Consider the following 18,477-nt stretch of genomic DNA (forward strand, 5'->3'; position numbering starts at 1 on the left):
TTCAAGAATTGGTTCTTTGATCCATCGAGCCAGGGTGACCTTAGAAGCCTGCGACCCTTTGGGCTTACCAGCGACAAGGACAAAGAGTGCATCCGAACGGCGCAAGGGCGCCGTGCGGGAAATGTAGATTCTGAGTGCTCTCACCAGATCTAACAAAAGTAAATCCTTCTCATACCGATGAACTGCATGAGGACAAAACGAAGGCAAAGAGATATCCTGATTAAGATGAAAAAAGGATACCACCTTCGGAAGAAACTCCTGAATGGGGCGCAGCACTACCTTGTCCTGGTGGAAGACCAGGAAAGGAGCCTTGGATGACAGCGCTGCCAGCTCAGACACTCTCCGAAGAGATGTGATCGCTACCAGAAAAGCCACTTTCTGTGATAGTCTAGAAAGTGAAACCTCCCTCAGAAGCTCGAAGGGCGGCTTCTGGAGGACAACTAGTACCCTGTTCAGATCCCATGGATCTAACAGCCGCTTGTACGGGGGTACGATATGGCAAACCCCCTGTAGGAACGTGCGCACCTTAGGAAGGCGCGCCAAACGCCTCTGAAAAAAGACGGATAGCACCGAGACCTGACCTTTAAGGGGGCCGAGCGACAAACCTTTTTTCTAACCCAGATTGCAGGAAAGATAGAAAGGTAGGCAATGCAAATGGCCAGGGAGACACTCCCTGAGCAGAGCACCAGGATAAGAATATCCTCCACGTTCTGTGGTAGATCTTAGCAGACGTGGGCTTCCTAGCCTGTCTCATGGTGGCAACGACCCCTTGGGATAATCCTGAAGACGCTAGGATCCAGGACTCAATGGCCACACAGTCAGGTTCAGGGCCGCAGAATTCCGATGGAAAAACGGCCCTTGGAACAGTAAGTCTGGTCGGTCTGGTAGTGCCCACGGTTGGCCGACCGTGAGATGCCACAGATCCGGATACCACGCCCTCCTCGGCCAGTCTGGGGCGACGAGTATGACGCGGCTGCAATCGGATCTGATCTTGCGTAGCACTCTGGGCAAGAGTGCCAGAGGTGGAAACACATAAGGGAGCCGGAACTGCGACCAATCTTGCACTAAGGCGTCTGCCGCCAGAGCTCTTTGATCGCGAGACCGTGCCATGAAGGTTGGGACCTTGTTGTTGTGCCGGGACGCCATTAGGTCGACGTCCGGCCTTCTCCATCGGCGACAGATTTCCTGAAACACGTCCGGGTGAAGGGACCATTCCCCTGCGTCCATGCCCTGGCCACTGAGGAAGTCTGCTTCCCAATTTTCTACGCCGGGGATGTGAACTGCGGATATGGTGGAGGCCGTGGCGTCCACCCACATCAGAATCCGCCGGACTTCCTGGAAGGCTTGCCGACTGCGTGTCCCCCCTTGGTGGTTGACGTATGCCACCGCTGTGGAGTTGTCCGACTGAATTCGGATCTGCCTTCCTTCCAGCCACTGCTGGAAGGCTATAAGGGCAAGATACACTGCTCTGACTTCCAGAACATTGATCTGAAGGGTGGACTCCTGCTGAGTCCACGTACCCTGAGCCCTGTGGTGGAGAAAAAACTGCTCCCCACCCTAACAGACTCGCATCTGTCGTGACCACCGCCCAAGACGGTGGTAGGAAGGATCTTCCCTGTGATAATGAGGTGGGAAGAAGCCACCATTACAGAGAGTCCTTGGCCGTCTGTGAAAGGGATACTTTCCTGTTCAGGGATGTTGACTTCCCGTCCCATTGGCGGAGAATGTCCCATTGAAGTGGACGCAGATGAAACTGCGTAAACGGAACCGCCTCCATTGCTCATCTTCCCGAGGAAGTGCATGAGGCGTCTTAAGGAGTGCGACTGACCTTGAAGGAGAGTCTGCACCCCAGTCTGTAGTGACCGCTGCTTGTCCAGCGGAAGCTTCACTAGCGCTGAGAGGGTATGAAAATCCTGCCAAGATACGTTAGTGATTGGGTCGGTGACAGGTTTGGCTTTGAGAAGTTGATGAGCCACCCAAACGTCTGGAGAGACTCCAGCGCAACATTCAGGCTGAGTTGGCATGCCTCTTGAGAGGGTGCCTTGCCAAGTAGATCATCCAAGTAAGGGATCACAGAGTGTCCCTGTGAGTGCAAGACTGCTACCCCTGCCGCCATGACCTTGGTGAACACCCGTGGGGCTGTCGCCAGACCGAATGGCAGAGCTACGCACTGAAGATGGTCGTCACCTATCACGAAACGTAGAAAAACATTGGTGCTCTGTAGCAATCGGCACGTGGAGATAAGCATCTTTGATGTCTATTGATGCTAGGAAATTTCCTTGAGACATTGAGGCAATGGCGGAGCGGAGGGTTTCATCCGGAACCGCCTGGCCTCCACGTGCTTGTTGAGCAGTTTTAGGTCCAGAACGGAACGGAAAGAGCCATCCTTTTTTGGCACCACAACCAGATTGGAGAAAAACCGTGTCTTGTTCCTGAAGAGGAACAGGGATTACCACTCCTTCTGCCTGCAGAAGAGCATCGGCTCGGTGGGGAGGTGGGGACGGTCTGAAGAATCGAGTCGGAGGACGAGAACCGAACTCTGTCCTGTGCACGTGGGCACAATGTCCCTCACCCACCGGTCTGTGACCTGTGGCAGCTAAATGTCGCCAAAGGCGAGCGAGTCTGCCATCAACCGTGGATGCGGAGAGATGAGAGAGCTGAGAGTCATGAGGAGACCGCCTTGGTAGCGGTTCCTCCGGCTGCCTTCCTTGGGCGTGATTGAGCCCGGCCGGAAGCTGAGCCCCTCTGAGGCTTTTCAGCCCTTTTGGACGAGGACAAGTGGGACCTGCCCGAGCTTGGGAAGGACCGAAACCTCGACTGTCCTTCCAGGACAGCATCAATAGGGTAAGTCGCAATGCAGACATTGCGAGGTTACGGACGCCCCTGCGGCATAGATGTACATATGCTCAAGACCAGCTGCGTCAAGAACAGCTGAAAGCTTAGGGTGCCCCTACTGCTGTGAATGCCGGAGCAACCGACACGCCGATAGCCTCATAGACAGATTTCAATCAGAGTCCATCTGTCAGTCAATGGCATCTTTAAGTGCAGTCCCATCTCCACTGCAACTATGGCTTTAGCCGCAAGCCTGGAGATTGGAGAATCCACCTTTGGACCCTGGGTCCAGCGCTTGACCACGTCAGGGGGAAGGGGATAACGTGTATCCTTAATACGTTTGGAGAAAACGCTTATCTGGTAAGCGTGGTGTTCCTGGACTGCTTCTCTGAATTCAGCGTGGCCAGAAAAATACTCAATATACGTTTGAGCTACTGGAATGGGACTTCTCCTGCTGTGAAGCTGACTCCTCCGCTGGGGGAGCTGAGGGAGAAAGATCCAACATTCCATTGATGGACGCTATAGGATCATTCCTTATGGCGTCACCATCCGGTGTATCCGGATTGAGAGCGGTGTCAGGATCAAAGTCCTGATGAGCTACGTCTGCCTCACCATACAGAGAGTCCTCCTGGGACCCCCCCGGAGCACCGATTTTATTCCAAATGAGGGTGGCCAGGGAGCAATGAACCAGATTGCGCATGGCCTGTCTGATGACAATATATCAGCCAAAACTGCAACTCTGTCCCTGTCCTTGGACAGGGTTGACAGGTTGTTTCCTTTGGCCACATCTAGGAGAGACCCCGGCTGACCAAGTGCTACAGGAGAGCATTGCAGACAATGGGGGTCAGTGCCGTGGAACAGTATCACATGCAGTAAAAACAGCATTGAAAGCCTGTGTTGCTTATATGCTGCTGCCGACTAGCCATCTAGGATTATAGCGCCAAGAATGGCGACCGTACAGTGCAATGTATAGCATACAAGCATAAAGTACAATGAACACTGCAGCACATGCAATACAAGCAGCGTAGAAGCCTGTGCCGTGGCACCCCAGCTCTACTGCTGCTGTAGACTAGTCATCTAGGGGAATATGGCCCAGAAGAGTGACCATACAGTGCAATGTATAGCATACAAGCACCAGTACAAATGCACACTGCAGCCCATGCAAAACAAGCAGCATAGAAAAAAACCTGTGCCCCAGCACCCTTGGTTTTCTGCTGCTGTAGTCTAGCCCTTCCAGGAGAATATAGCTAAGACTAGCGACTGTACAGTGGAATGTACAACACAAAAACACAAATGAGCATCTCAGTCTGCGATACAAGTAGCCTAGAAAGCCTGTGCTTTAGCACACCTGCTTTCCTGCTGCTAATGTGTCGCTCCCCAAGCGGGCATATAGCGACCTGTGCAGTTAAAAACAACACATGTACACACTGCATTTATCTGTGTTCAGCACTATGTGTGCCGCTTACCGCCCGCCTATCAGCGGGTGTATGATCGCCACCGTCCTGCCTGGTTGCTGAAAATCCGAGCTCGGACTTCAGTAATGGCTGCCGGCTTCTTCCCCAGCTCATGTGAGGAGGGGCGGACCGTGGGCGTGCCCCCAAGGCAGAGCGGGAATCCGGCGCCCGACAGTGTGCAGTGAGAGGGCTGGAGCATGTAAAAAGGCTCCAGCCCTCGGCGCTGCTGATTGCTCAGCGCCTGTCCCCTTCCCTGAGTGACAGGGAGGGGGCGGGAACGAAGCGGCCCTAGGCCGCAGAAGCCGGGGACTGTATTTATAAGCGCCGCCGCCGTAAAAGCGCGGTCGGCGCCCAGTCCCCGGCGAACTACAAGTCCCAGCCGCGCCGCCGCTCCCGGAGCGTCCGGCGCGGTAGTTCCCAAAACACAAAGTCACTCAGCAAAGCTGCAGTGACTGTAACCCATTACTGTCCCCGGCGCACTAGCACACCCAGCAAGCCTGGAGTGTGCTGTGCCTGTGTGTACGGGGACACAGAGTACCTGTAATGGTGCAGGGCCATGTCCCTGAACGGTACTCCAGCTCCGTATCCAACAGGTTCAAATGGGTCTGTGGATGGAGCCCGGCGTCAGAGCTTTGAGGCCGGCAGGATCCCACTTCCACAGAGCCTCTCAGGGGGATGTGGAAGGAAAGCAGCATGTCAGGCTCCAGCCCTGTACCAGCAATAGGTACCTCAACCTTACAACACCATCCAGGGGTGAGAAGGGAGCATGCTGGGGACACTATATGTGTCCTCTTTTCTTCCATCCGACATAGTCAGCAGCTACTGCTGACTAAAATCTGTGGAGCTATGCGTGGATGTCTGACCTCCTTCGCACACAAAGCTAAAACTGGAGAACCCGTGATACCACGGGGGGGGTATAGCCAGAGGAGGAGGGGCCTTGCACTTTTGATGTAGTGCTTTGTGTGGCCTCCAGAGGGCAGTAGCTATACCCCAATCGTCTGGGTCTCCCAATAGAGCGCTGAAGAAAATCTGTTTGGCGGGCTTGAAGAGAATTCTATCCTGTAGCCGTGGGAGATGATATCCCGCACCCACTGATCGGAGACGTGTTGAAACCACACTTCGCCAAAGTGGGAGAGCCTGTCACCGACCAAGGACGTTGCTGGCTCGGCCAGATAGTCAAGAGGAGGCTGCCTTGGTGGCAGCAGCTCCTGCGGGCTTCTGAGGACGCGGCTTCGTGCGCTAGTTGGGCTTCTGGTCCTTGGCTGAGTTAGTGGACGAGGCCGAGGGCTTAGAGGACGACCAGTTAGGGGAACGAAAGGAACGAAACCTCAACTGGTTCCTGCCCTGGACAGGTTTTCTGGTTTTAGTCTGTGGCAAGGAAGTACTCTTCCCGCCAGTAGCTTCCTTAATAATCTCATCCAGTTTTTCCCTGCCGCCCATGACAGCACCACATGAGAGATAGGTTCCGCCCACATCAGGACAGGAAACCCACTGATAAAAAGGCGGTACCTCTCCTCCACATCAGTTTGGTTTCCTGTCCTGGCGGGCATAAGGGCGCACTCCACTAGAGCGGTGTCTACGTCTTGGGCGGAGAGGGCGGATGCCTCTCTTGACCAGATCTGTCGGGCGGCTACTTGGTCGTCTCCTGGGACTTTCTTTCGGCACTATAGGCTGGACTTGTCCTCCACAACTGACCTTTCCTTTGGGAGACGGGTCTTGCAGGCGGTGGTCCCTCCCTAAGGTGGATGGTCTATTTAAATCGCTCATGTGGTGCTGTCATGGGCGGCAGGGAAAAATCTTAATTACTCACCGGTAATGGGATTTTCAATAGCCCATGACAGCACCCTTAGTTCCCCCCCTATTCACTGGTTGTGGGCACCCTTCGGGGAGTGTTAGTTATGGGTGTTTTTCCTTGGGTGGTGGTATGATTAATCTGTTTCTTGTGTTTTGTTGGTCCTCTCTGGCTCTGAAAACCTACTGATGTGGAGGAGAGGTACCGCCTTTTTATCAGTGGGTTTCCTGTCCTGATGTGGGCGGAACCTATCTCTCATGTGGTGCTGTCATGGGCTATTGAAAATCCCATTACCGGTGAGTAATTAAGATTGTTCACCGAACAGCCTGGACCCAGCAAATGGGAGCCCAGCAAGGTACTTCTTTGAAGAAGCGTCTGCCTTCCACTCTCGAAGCCACAAGATCCTGCGGATAGCGAGGGAATTAGCGGAGGCCACCGCAGTGCGGTGAGAAGCCTCCAGCATGGCAGACATGGCGTAGGCTGAAAAGGCTGAAGCCTGGGAAGTTAAGGCAACCATTTCAGGCATAGATTCCCTGGCGAGGGAATGCATCTCCTCTAGAGAATCAGAGATGGCCTTGAGAGCCCACACTGCTGCAAAAGATGGGGAGAACGAGGCCCCTGCCGCCTCATATACAGATTTGGCCAGAAGGTCAACCTGGCGGTCAGTGGGATCCTTAAGTGAGGTGCCATCAGCTACTGACACAACTGTCCGGGCTGAGAGTCTAGACACCGGGGGGGTCTACCTTTGGTGAGTGAGCCCACTCCTCGACCACCTCTGGTGGAAAAGGAAAACGGTCATCAGAACCACGTTTAGGGAAGCGTTTGTCAGGACAGGCCCTGGGCTTGGTCACAGTGGCCTGAAAACTGGAGTGGTTAAAGAACACACTTTTTGTTCTCTTAGGCAAGGTAAACTGGTGCTTTTCTGCCAGAGAGGGTTGCTCCTCTGACACTGGCGGATTGAGGTCCAGTACAGAATTAATGGATGCAATCAAATCACTAATATCTGCGTCACCCTCGGTCAGATCAATGGGGCACATGGAGGTAGCGTCCGAGCCCCTAGAAAAGACATCCTCCTCGTCCTGCGAGTCAGCTCGTGAATCAGATTCGCGGGACGAGGAAGGAGAGGGGACCCTGCGTCTCCTTTTAGGAGGACGGGGTCTGGGAGCAGATGAAGAATCCTCTGTGAGCTCTGGAGAGCGAGCCGAAGCAGCAGAGGCGCCCTGAGAAGGGGGCTGATGCATGCTCAGCAGAGTCCGGGACAACTCTCCCATGGAGTCGGCAAAGGACTGGGAGATAGACTTAGAGAAGGATTCTACCCAAGCCGGGGGTTCAGCCACCGGGGCCGGAGCAGCCGGAGAGACCACTGGGGAGACTCCAGGCTGAGGCACCACCATGTTAGAGCAGGCATCACAATGTGGATATGTGCTCGGTTCAGGCAGTACGAGCTTACATGCAGTGCATATGGAGTACAGCCTTGCAGCCTTGCTCCTAGTGTGAGACATGCTGCTGAGGTGGGGGCTCTGCCAGAATGACCCCCAGAGAGTGTATAAGAAAGTCCACAACCGAGGTTGTGGCTTACCAGACAGTTTGTGTGCCCTCCGGATTCCACAGCTCGGACCCCCAGACAGATGAGCAGAGATGCTGCAGCCAGCGCCGATCAGTGTGAGAACGCTGATAAAATGGCGCCGGAGCGAGGAGAGGGGGCGGGGCCTAGTCCAAGAGCGGGAACCGGAGGGCCAAGGAGATATACAGGGGAGGGAAACATCTCCTCAGAGAGGAGTGTCCTCCCCTGTGCCGAACGGCCGGTGGGCGGAGCCGCACTGTCCCCTGGCATGACTGACATGCAGGGGCAGTGAAAACGAAACTAGGCCTCAGCGAAGCCGGGGCCTAAATTTTACAATGCGGCCGGCGCACAGGCACCCTCGGCGCGGTTCTCTGGTGAAAACCAGAGAATCGGCCGGAAAAGTCACAAAGGTTAAAATCACACATTCTCCCCAACATTAAAGCGCAAGGGACCCCCTGACAATAACGTCTCAATACTTAGCTTGTGAGACGCAGGGCTAGGTCCCTGAGGGATGAGTGCTCCGTCCGGCAGGATCCTGAAAGGGCTGCGGATGGAGACCGGTCTCCTGCAAGGCAGTGAGAACCGTGCTGGCTCCCACTTCAAGCCAGAGCCCGAGGGATGGTGAAGGGGTGCCGCATGTAAAGCTCCAGCCCTGAAATCAACCTTAACAACACCGCCGACACAGTGGGGTGAGAAGGGACATGCCGGGAGTCCAGGCTTGGACCCACTTTTCTTCAAACTCTTTAAAATAAAAAATCAGATGAGAATGCATGTGTGGATGTGTGCCTCCTGAACACAAAGCATTGAACTGGCTATATTTGGTTATCCAGGGGGTGTATATGCTCGGAGGGAGGAGCTACACTTTTTAGTGTAGTACTTTGTGTGTCCTCCGGAGGCAGAAGCTATACACCCATGGTCTGGGTCTCCCATAGGAACGATGAAGAAAAAGTCTGTGCCTTAGTAGCTTTGCTCCTTGTGGACGACATGCTGTTGTCTCCTAGGAGAGTGACCACTGAGGGTATATGGGAAAAGGGTATACAGCCTTTCCGAATAGAGATGATAGAGATAGAGATAATATAATCTATCTATCTATCTATCTATCTATATAGGCACCCTAGGGGGACCAACACCGCTAGTGTGTCCTCCAGATTCCCTGTCGTGGGTACCCCAGAGCTGCAGAGCTTTGCCGCTGAGTAGCATCCACCGGCAGAATGCTAAAAATGGCTGCCGGAGCTCTCAGGGGGGGTGTGGAGCCGAGGGCGGCGCCAGCAAAGAGCGGGAATCTGGAGTCCCCAAGTGGTCAATGAGGGTGGGGGGAGACATGCAAAGATGCTCCAGCCCTCAGAGCCGACATCACGTCGGTAATCCCGCCCTAACCCCTGACAGGCAGGCCCGGGGGCGGGATTTTGCTCGACTAGGCCTAAGCGAAGCCGGGGACTAAATTTAAGGCCGTGCCCGACAAGCAGGCACGGTCGGCGCGGAAGTCCGCCGAAAAAAAACTGCGGACGGAACTACCGCGGCTTCCGGGGAGAAGGAGCGACCTCCCTCCCTGCACAGTCCACACATGGGGACACAGAGTACCTTCCAGTTGCAGGGCCCGGTCCCTGGGGGTGAAGAAGCTCCAACCGGCAGGTTACACCAGGGGCTGCGGATGGAGCACGGTCCCAGCACGTGGATGACCGCTTATGATCCCACTTCTCCCAGAGCCGCATAAGGGATGGTGAAGGAGACGGCATGTGGCTCCAGCCTCTGTACCCGCAATGGGTACCTCAACCTTAACAACACCGCCGACATAGTGGGGTGAGAAGGGAACATGCCGGGGACCCCATCGGGGTCCTCTTTTCTTCCATCCGTCATAACTATGTATGAGAATGCATGAGTGGATGTGTGCCTCCTTCCACACAAAGCATAAAACTGAGGAGCCCGTGATCCACGGGAGGGTGTATAGGCAGAGGGGAGGGGTTACACTTTTTTAAAAGTGTAATACTTTGTGTGGCCTCCAGAGGCAGAAGCTATACACCCAATTGTCTGGGTCTCCCAATGGAGCGACAAAGAAATTATATGTATATATATATATATATATATATATATATATATATATATATATATATATATATATATATATATATATATATATATATATATATATATATATATATATATATATATATATTATTTATCTATATCTATATATCTCCATATCCATACACACACACACACACACACACACACACACACTTTTTCTTATTCCTACCTGCTTAGTAAACACAATTCTCCCATCTAGAAATGGAGGAACCAAGTTATGAACCAGCAGATGCACTTTAGCAGCATTGTCCTCCTCAAAGTCATCGTCCACCTCCAGCCTCTGAACCACCCCACTGGTCAGCATGCGATTTGTCTCCCAGCGCTCGTTATCCTGGAAATATCAACAACGTATTAGTGGTGGAAGAGTCTGAGCCATATGACAGAATGTAGAGCGTTTTCAGAAAGCGAGAAAGAGGTGTAGGAAATGTAAGCAGGTGGAAATAGTTATTAGGCTGTGTGCCTACGGGACACTCCCCATGTTATCCTATGGGAAATGGGGAGTGCTGTGTGTCCATGCTGCGGAATGTGCGGCTGCAGAATATGCATGTCAATTATTCTTGTGGAAATCCCGGCCCTCCACTATGGAGATAGAGGCCGGGACATCCGCAGGTAAGTCGCACGAATGTCCGCAGGTTTACCGCAGCTATTTCGCTGGAATCCCGCAGCTATGGATAGCTGCGGATTCCGAGGATCAGCTTCAGGAAACCTACGGCCGTACCTGCGGATATATCCGCGCACATAGCCACACAGAAAAAAGCACAACACCATGACGTAGCAGATGCACACAGGTCCGGACTACAAATATCCCGCCTCCTGTGGGTAGCGGCGAGTAACAGGCAATTACCTCATTGATCTGCCTTCTCTGGGCAGACACTCTCTTGTGCGTCTGTTTCTGCAGCTGCTGTTCCCTCTTGCGCACGTATTCTTCAGAAGTGGAGCTCAGGGCATTGTGAGACTCATCGAAGCCTTCATCCATCATGTACCAGTCTCGATCTGCTTGCTGGAGACCGGGGGAGAGAACTGTCAGTAACATGCGCGAGGACGATAACTAGGATTTACGATGTGTAGGTGACACCACTAATGTCTCACCCGCTGATCCTCCTCCCACTGCCGCTGATCATCTTCCGACATGAATCGGATATCATCGTCATCTTCTGTTTTCCCTGCAGTAAAATAAACAAAAAAATAATCTTAGGTTACAGTAAACAAATATACCGTGGGTGCTTAAAGGGTTTCGAGAGAGTTGGCCAACAGCAAGGTGTGACCGCTGCAGACAATTACTAGTCCCGGCGGTCATTGGCCATAATACAACCAACACCAAAGAGGCCAGTGATTGGCAGCAACAAACGAGAATGATTGACATGGCGCCATCAATCATTGGTGGGGACCTCTGGAGCGGAGGAACTGGACCACTGGGGAATTAATACCATGTTGGGTTTTGTTTTTTGTTTTGTTTTTTTTTTGGGGGGGGGGGGGGGTGTTAATGTTAAACCTTGTTTAATTTTTTGCTTTTAGGCAATAATGGAAGACTCCTTGAAAAAAAAATAAAAAATTGAGTTTAATTAGTTTATTACTTTTTTTTTCTCCATTTTTTTTAAGCCACCCCCCCCTTGTGATTGTTTGATGTCCTGTATGGTAGTGTTACATCTTTATATATCCCGCATTCATAGGGGTATGAAAAGTAATCTGTCACCAGGTTTTTGCTCCCCCATCTGAGAACAGCACAATGTAGAGACAGAGACCCCGATTCCAGCGATGTGTCACTTACTGAACTGTTTGCTGTCATTTTGATAAAATCACTGTTTTTTGTGCTGGGGGATCTAGCAGTTATACAGAGCTCATGGATATGCTGGACTACCTGCAGCACACCAAGAAGCACTGTAATGATAATCTCCTGCTAATTAAACTGATTTTATCAAAACTACACTAAGCAGCTCAGTAAGTGACACTGCTGGAATCATGATCTCTGCACCTACGGTATGCTGTTCTCAGATTAGGTGGCAAAAGCCTGGTGACAGATTCCCTTTAATTACTGATTTCTATACTGCAGTTACTAATTCTTGATCCCCAAGCTGATTTCATTCTACATGTAATAGGCTATCAAATAACACCGCACAGTCCTGCAGCCTGTTAGGTGATATTTGAGGTTTATGCCATAATACACATGAAGCCAATCCGTTCTTTGCCAGATTAAACATTTCTCTTTGCAGATGGTTTTGTTACGGATATGTAAGCAGGTTAATTAGCACGTATACTACATACTATACTAAGCAGTACAGAATAGCCGGGGAAGCTCTAACAACAAGCACCATAACATTGTAGCCGTAAACATACCTGTATTCCCTTCCCTATTACCTTTTGTACCATAGAAAGCATACCTAAAGGGTTGCTAGACTAAAATTAGAGGTGACCCTGCCCTGACATTACAGCCGAACTGTTTGTCCACTTTCATGCTCCTGATGGTGCAGGCAGTGTACCGCAATCCAAGAGTAATAGTATAGTGCAGGTACTCTGCGTAGTCCTGCCGCCAATGTAACAGGCAATTATCTCACTCATCTGCCTTCTCTGGGCAAGTTAAGAGGTTAAAGGGTTCGTCCAGCCTTTGAGGACAAATTATTTTTATTTTATTTTTTTAAACTTAAATAAGGGGAATTTTGTTTACTTTCCGTAAATTCCTTTTCTTCTAGCTCCTATTGGGAGACCCAGACAATTGGGTGTATAGCTTCTGCCTCTGGAGGCCACACAAAGTATTACACTTTAAAAAGTGTAACCCCTCCCCTCTGCCTATACACCCTCCCGTGGACCACGGGCTCCTCAGTTTTGGTGCACAAGCAGGAAAGAGAAAACTTATAAGTTGGTCTAGGGTAAATTCAATCCGAAGGATGTTCGGAGAACCGAAGACCATGAACCAAAGAAGGGAATTTTGTTTACTTACCGTAAATTCCTTTTCTTCTAGCTCCAATTGGGAGACCCAGACAATTTGGTGTATAGCTATGCCTCCGGAGGCCACACAAAGTATTACACTAAAAGTGTAAAGCCCCTCCCCTTCTGCCTATACACCCCCCGTGCTCTCACGGGCTCCTCAGTTTTGGTGCAAAAGCAAGAAGGAGGAAAAAATTATAAACTGGTTTAAAGTAAATTCAATCCGAAGGAATATCGGAGAACTGAAACCATTCAACATGAACAACATGTGTACACAAAAAAACAGGGGCGGGTGCTGGGTCTCCCAATTGGAGCTAGAAGAAAAGGAATTTACGGTAAGTAAACAAAATTCCCTTCTTTGTCGCTCCATTGGGAGACCCAGACAATTGGGACGTCCAAAAGCAGTCCCTGGGTGGGTAAATAATACCTCATAATAGAGCCGTAACGGCTCCGTCCTACAGGTGGGCAACCGCCGCCTGAAGGACTCGCCTACCTAGGCTGGCATCTGCCGAAGCATAGGTATGCACCTGATAGTGTTTCGTGAAAGTGTGCAGGCTCGACCAGGTAGCTGCCTGACACACCTGCTGAGCCGTAGCCTGGTGCCGCAAGGCCCAGGACGCTCCCACGGAACCTGGTAGAATGGGCCTTCAGCCCTGAGGGAACCAGAAGCCCCGAGGAACGATAAGCTTCGAGAATTGGTTCCTTGATCCACCGAGCCAGGGTTGATTTGGAAGCTTGTGTCCCTTTACGCTGGCCAGCGACAAGGACAAAGAGTGCATCCGAGCGGCTCAGGGGCGCCGTACGAGAAATGTAGAATCTGAGTGCTCTCACCAGATCTAACAAGTGCAAATCCTTTTCACATTGGTGAACTGGATGAGGACAAAAAGAGGGTAAGGAGATATCCTGATTGAGATGAAAGGGGGATACCACCTTAGGGAGAAATTCCGGAACTGGGCGCAGAACCACCTTGTCCTGGTGAAACACCAGGAAAGGGGCTTTGCATGACAACGCTGCTAGCTCAGACACTCTCCGAAGTGAAGTGACTGCTACTAGGAAAACCACTTTCTGCGAAAGGCGTGCGAGAGAAATATCCCTCATTGGCTCGAACGGTGGTTTCTGAAGAACCATCAGCACCCTGTTCAGATCCCAGGGTTCTAACGGACGCTTGTAAGGAGGGACGATGTGACAAACCCCCTGCAGGAACGTGCGTACCTGTGGAAGTCTGGCCAGGCGCTTCTGAAAAAACACAGAGAGCGCAGAGACTTGTCCCTTAAGGGAGCCGAGCGACAAACCCTTTTCCAATCCGGATTGAAGAAAGGACAGAAAAGTGGGCAAGGCAAATGGCCAGGGAGAAAAACCCTGAGCAGAGCACCACGACAGGAATATTTTCCACGTCCTGTGGTAGATCTTGGCGGACGTTGGTTTCCTAGCCTGTCTCATAGTGGCAATGACCTCTTGAGATAATCCTGAAGACGCTAAGATCCAGGACTCAATGGCCACACAGTCAGGTTGAGGGCCGCAGAATTCAGATGGAAAAACGGCCCTTGAGACAGCAAGTCTGGTCGGTCTGGTAGTGCCCACGGTTGGCCCACCGTGAGATGCCACAGATCCGGGTACCACGACCTCCTCGGCCAGTCTGGAGCGACGAGGATGGCGCGGCGGCAGTCGGACCTGATCTTGCGTAACACTCTGGGCAACAGTGCCAGAGGAGGAAACACGTAAGGGAGTTGAAACTGCGACCAATCCTGAACTAAGGCGTCTGCCGCCAGAGCTCTGTGATCTTGAGACCGTGCCATGAATATCGGGACTTTGTTGTTGTGCCGGGACGCCATTAGGTCGACGTCCGGCATCCCCCAGCGGCAACAGATCTCTTGAAACACGTCCGGGTGAAGGGACCATTCCCCTGCGTCCATGCCCTGGCGACTGAGAAAGTCTGCTTCCCAGTTTTCTACGCCCGGGATGTGAACTGCGGATATGGTGGAGGCTGTGGCTTCCACCCATAGCAGAATCCGCCGGACTTCCTGGAAGGCTTGCCGACTGCGTGTTCCGCCTTGGTGGTTGATGTATGCCACCGCTGTGGAGTTGTCCGACTGAATTCGGATCTGCTTGCCTTCCAGCCACGGCTGGAACGCCTTTAGGGCAAGATGCACTGCCCTTATCTCCAGAACATTGATCTGAAGGGAGGACTCTGGCTGAGTCCAAGTACCCTGAGCCCTGTGGTGGAGAAAGACCGCTCCCCACCCTGACAGACTCGCGTCCGTCGTGACCACAGCCCAGGATGGGGGCAGGAAGGATTTCCCCTTCGACAGAGAAGTGGGAAGAAGCCACCACTGAAGGGAAACTTTGGCTGCCCGAGAAAGGGAGACGTTCCTGTCGAGGGACGTCGACTTCCTGTCCCATTTGCGGAGAATGTCCCATTGAAGTGGACGCAGATGAAACTGCGCAAAAGGAACTGCCTCCATTGCTGCCACCATCTTCCCTAGGAAGTGCATGAGGCGCCTCAAGGGGTGTGACTGACCTTGAAGGAGAGATTGCACCCCTGTCTGTAGTGAACGCTGTTTGTCCAGCGGAAGCTTCACTATCGCTGAGAGAGTATGAAACTCCATGCCAAGATATGTCAGTGATTGGGCCGGTGTCAGATTTGACTTTGGAAAATTGATGATCCACCCGAAACTCTGGAGAGTCTCCAGAGCAATGTTCAGGCTGTGTTGGCATGCCACTTGAGAGGGTGCCTTGACAAGCAGATCGTCTAAGTAAGGGATCACCGAGTGTCCCTGAGAGTGCAGAACTGCTACTACTGTTGCCATGACCTTGGTGAAGACCCGTGGGGCTGTCGCCAGGCCGAAAGGCAGTGCCACGAACTGAAGGTGTTCGTCCCCTATGGCGAAACGCAGGAAGCGCTGATGCTCTGGTGCAATCGGTACGTGGAGATAAGCATCTTTGATGTCGATTGATGCTAGGAAATCTCCTTGGGACATTGAGGCGATGACGGAGCGGAGCGATTCCATCTGGAACCGCCTGGTTTTTACGTGTTTGTTGAGCAGTTTTAGGTCCAGAACAGGACGGAAGGATCCGTCCTTTTTCGGCACCACGAACAAGTTTGAGTAAAAACCGTGACCCTGTTGCTGAAAAGGAACAGGGATCACCACTCCTTCTGCCTTCAGAGTGCACACCGCCTGAAGAAGAGCATCGGCTCGCTCGGGGGGCGGAGATGTTCTGAAGAATCGAGTCGGAGGACGAGAGCTGAACTCTATCCTGTAACCGTGAGACAGAATGTCTCTCACCCAACGGTCTTTTACCTGTGGCAGCCAGGCGTCGCAAAAGCGGGAAAGCCTGCCACCGACCGAGGATGCGGTGTGAGGAGGCCGAAAGTCATGAGGAGGCCGCTTTGGGAGCGGTTCCTCCGGCGGTCTTTTTAGGACGTGACTTAGTCCGCCATGAATCGGAGTTCCTCTGATCCTTCTGAGGCCTTTTGGACGAGGAGAATTGAGACCTGCCCGCGGACCGAAAGGACCGAAACCTCGATTGTACCTTCCGTTGTTGAGGTCTGTTTGGTTTGGACTGGGGTAAGGATGAGTCCTTTCCCTTGGATTGTTTAATGATTTCATCCAATCGCTCACCAAACAGGCGGTCGCCAGAAAATGGCAAACCGGTTAAGAACTTTTTGGAAGCAGAGTCTGCCTTCCATTCACGTAGCCACATGGCCCTGCGGACTGCCACCGAATTGGCGGATGCTACCGCCGTACGGCTCGCAGAGTCCAGGACAGCATTAATGGCGTAGGACGCAAACGCCGACGCCTGAGAGGTTAAGGACACCACTTGCGGAGCAGCCGTACGTGTGACTGCATTAATCTGCGCATGACAAGCTGAGATAGCTTGGAGTGCCCATACGGCTGCGAATGCTGGAGCAAAAGACGCGCCGATAGCTTCATAGATGGATTTCAACCAGAGCTCCATCTGTCTGTCAGTGGCATCCTTGAGTGAAGCCCCATCTTCCACTGCAACTATGGATCTAGCCGCCAGTCTGGAGACTGGAGGATCCACCTTGGGACACTGAGCCCAGCCCTTGACAACGTCAGGGGGGGAAGGGATAACGTGTATCCTTAAGGCGCTTGGAAAAACGCTTATCTGGACAAGCTCGGTGTTTCTGGACTGCCTCTCTGAAGTCAGAGTGATCCAGAAACGTACTCATTGTACGCTTGGGAAACCTGAAACGGAATTTCTCCTGCTGAGAAGCTGACTCCTCAATTGGAGGAGCTGGGGGAGAAATATCCAACACCTGATTGATGGTCGCTATAAGGTCATTCACTATGGCGTCACCTTCAGGTGTATCTAGGTTGAGAGCGGCCTCAGGATCAGAATCCTGATCTGCTACCTCCGCTTCATCATCCAGAGAGTCCTCCTGCTGAGACCCTGAACAGTGTGATGAAGTCGAGGGAATTTCCCAGCGAGCCCGCTTAGGCGGCCTGGGACTGCGGTCCGTGTCAGAGACCTCCCCCTGGGACCTATGGGTCACCTCAGGAGCACTTTGCTGCTCCAACTGAGGGGGGCCTGGGGTCAATGATTCAACAGTGCCCGGGGCCTGAGTCACCGGTCTGGACTGTAAGGCTTCTAGTATCTTAGCAGACCATTTATCCATAGTCTCAGACAGTTTGTCAGCAAATACTGCAAACTCCGTCCCTGTCACCTGGACAGTGGTAGCAGGTGGTTCCACCTGGGCCACCAGTAGCAGAGGCTCCGGCTGAGTAAGTGCCACAGGGGCCGAGCATTGCACACAATGAGGGTCGGTGGAACCTGCCGGTAGTATAGCCGCACATGAGGTACAGGTTGCAAAGTAAGCCTGTGCCTTGGCACCCTTGCTTTTTGCGGACGACATGCTGTTGTCTCCTCTGAGTACAATCCAGGAGGGTATATAGCCAAAAATCAACAGTGCGACCGTACAGTGTAAATGTATAGCATATAAGCATATATATATATGTACACTTCGGCACTGAGTGGGGCCAGCACCTCAGGTGCTGCTTACCGACCGCTCAAAGCGGTTGTGTGATCACCAGATTCCCTGCCTGGGCCTCCCAGAGCCGTGTTGTCTGTCCTCTCCTTCGTCAGAAGTGCTGACAGGAATGGCTGCCGGCGTTCTGTGGGGAGGAGGGGGCCGTGGGCGTGCCCTAGAAAGTGCGGGAATCTGATGCCCCACTGTGCTGAGTGAGGGGGGAGGAGGATACAAAGTATGCTCCAGCCCTCAGCGCTGACGTCCTGTGCAGCGTCCCGCCCTTCCCCTGACTGGCAGGCCTGGGGGCGGGAATATGCGATACTAGGCCGCAAAAGCCGGGGACTAAAGTTATAAGCGCGGCCGGCAAATAAGCGCGGTCGGCGCGGTAGTCCCCGGCGCACTAACACACCCAGCAGTGCTGCAGTGTGTATGGCACAAGCGCTCCATGCGCGGTCCCCCAAGGGGACACAGAGTACCTCACAGTAGCAGGACCTTGTCCCTGACGATACCCGGCTCCTGTCCAGCAGATTCCCCAAAGGCTGCGGAGGGAGCACGGTCCCCGTGCCTGGAGACAGATTAGGATCCCACTTCACCCAGAGCCCTTAAGGGATGGGGAAGGAAAACAGCATGTGGCTCCTGCCTATGTACCCGCAATGGGTACCTCAACCTTAACAACACCGCCGACCAGAGTGGGGTGAGAAGGGAGCATGCTGGGGGCCCTGTTATGGGCCCTCTTTTCTTCCATCCGACCTAGTCAGCAGCTGCTGCTGACTAAGATGTGGAGCTATGCGTGGATGTATGCCTCCTTCGCACAAAGCATAAAAACTGAGGAGCCCGT

The 18,477-nt window shown here is 52.6% G+C and overlaps 1 protein-coding gene across 1 annotated transcript in view; it reads right to left on the reverse strand.

The window, feature by feature from the left end:
• The window catches only part of DHX38 (DEAH-box helicase 38), a 178,840-nt gene that overhangs the window by 124,159 nt on the left and 36,204 nt on the right, over window positions 1–18,477 (reverse strand). Inside the window, exons 7-9 of the mRNA XM_075326033.1 lie at window positions 10,817–10,890; window positions 10,572–10,727; window positions 9,897–10,058 (exon numbers count right to left, since the gene is read on the reverse strand). Coding sequence (XP_075182148.1) covers window positions 9,897–10,058; window positions 10,572–10,727; window positions 10,817–10,890 — 392 coding nt within the window. The remainder of the gene's footprint in view (window positions 1–9,896; window positions 10,059–10,571; window positions 10,728–10,816; window positions 10,891–18,477) is intronic.

Source organism: Anomaloglossus baeobatrachus, chromosome 10 (assembly GCF_048569485.1).
Source record: "Anomaloglossus baeobatrachus isolate aAnoBae1 chromosome 10, aAnoBae1.hap1, whole genome shotgun sequence".
In the NCBI taxonomy this organism is placed as follows: domain Eukaryota; kingdom Metazoa; phylum Chordata; class Amphibia; order Anura; family Aromobatidae; genus Anomaloglossus; species Anomaloglossus baeobatrachus.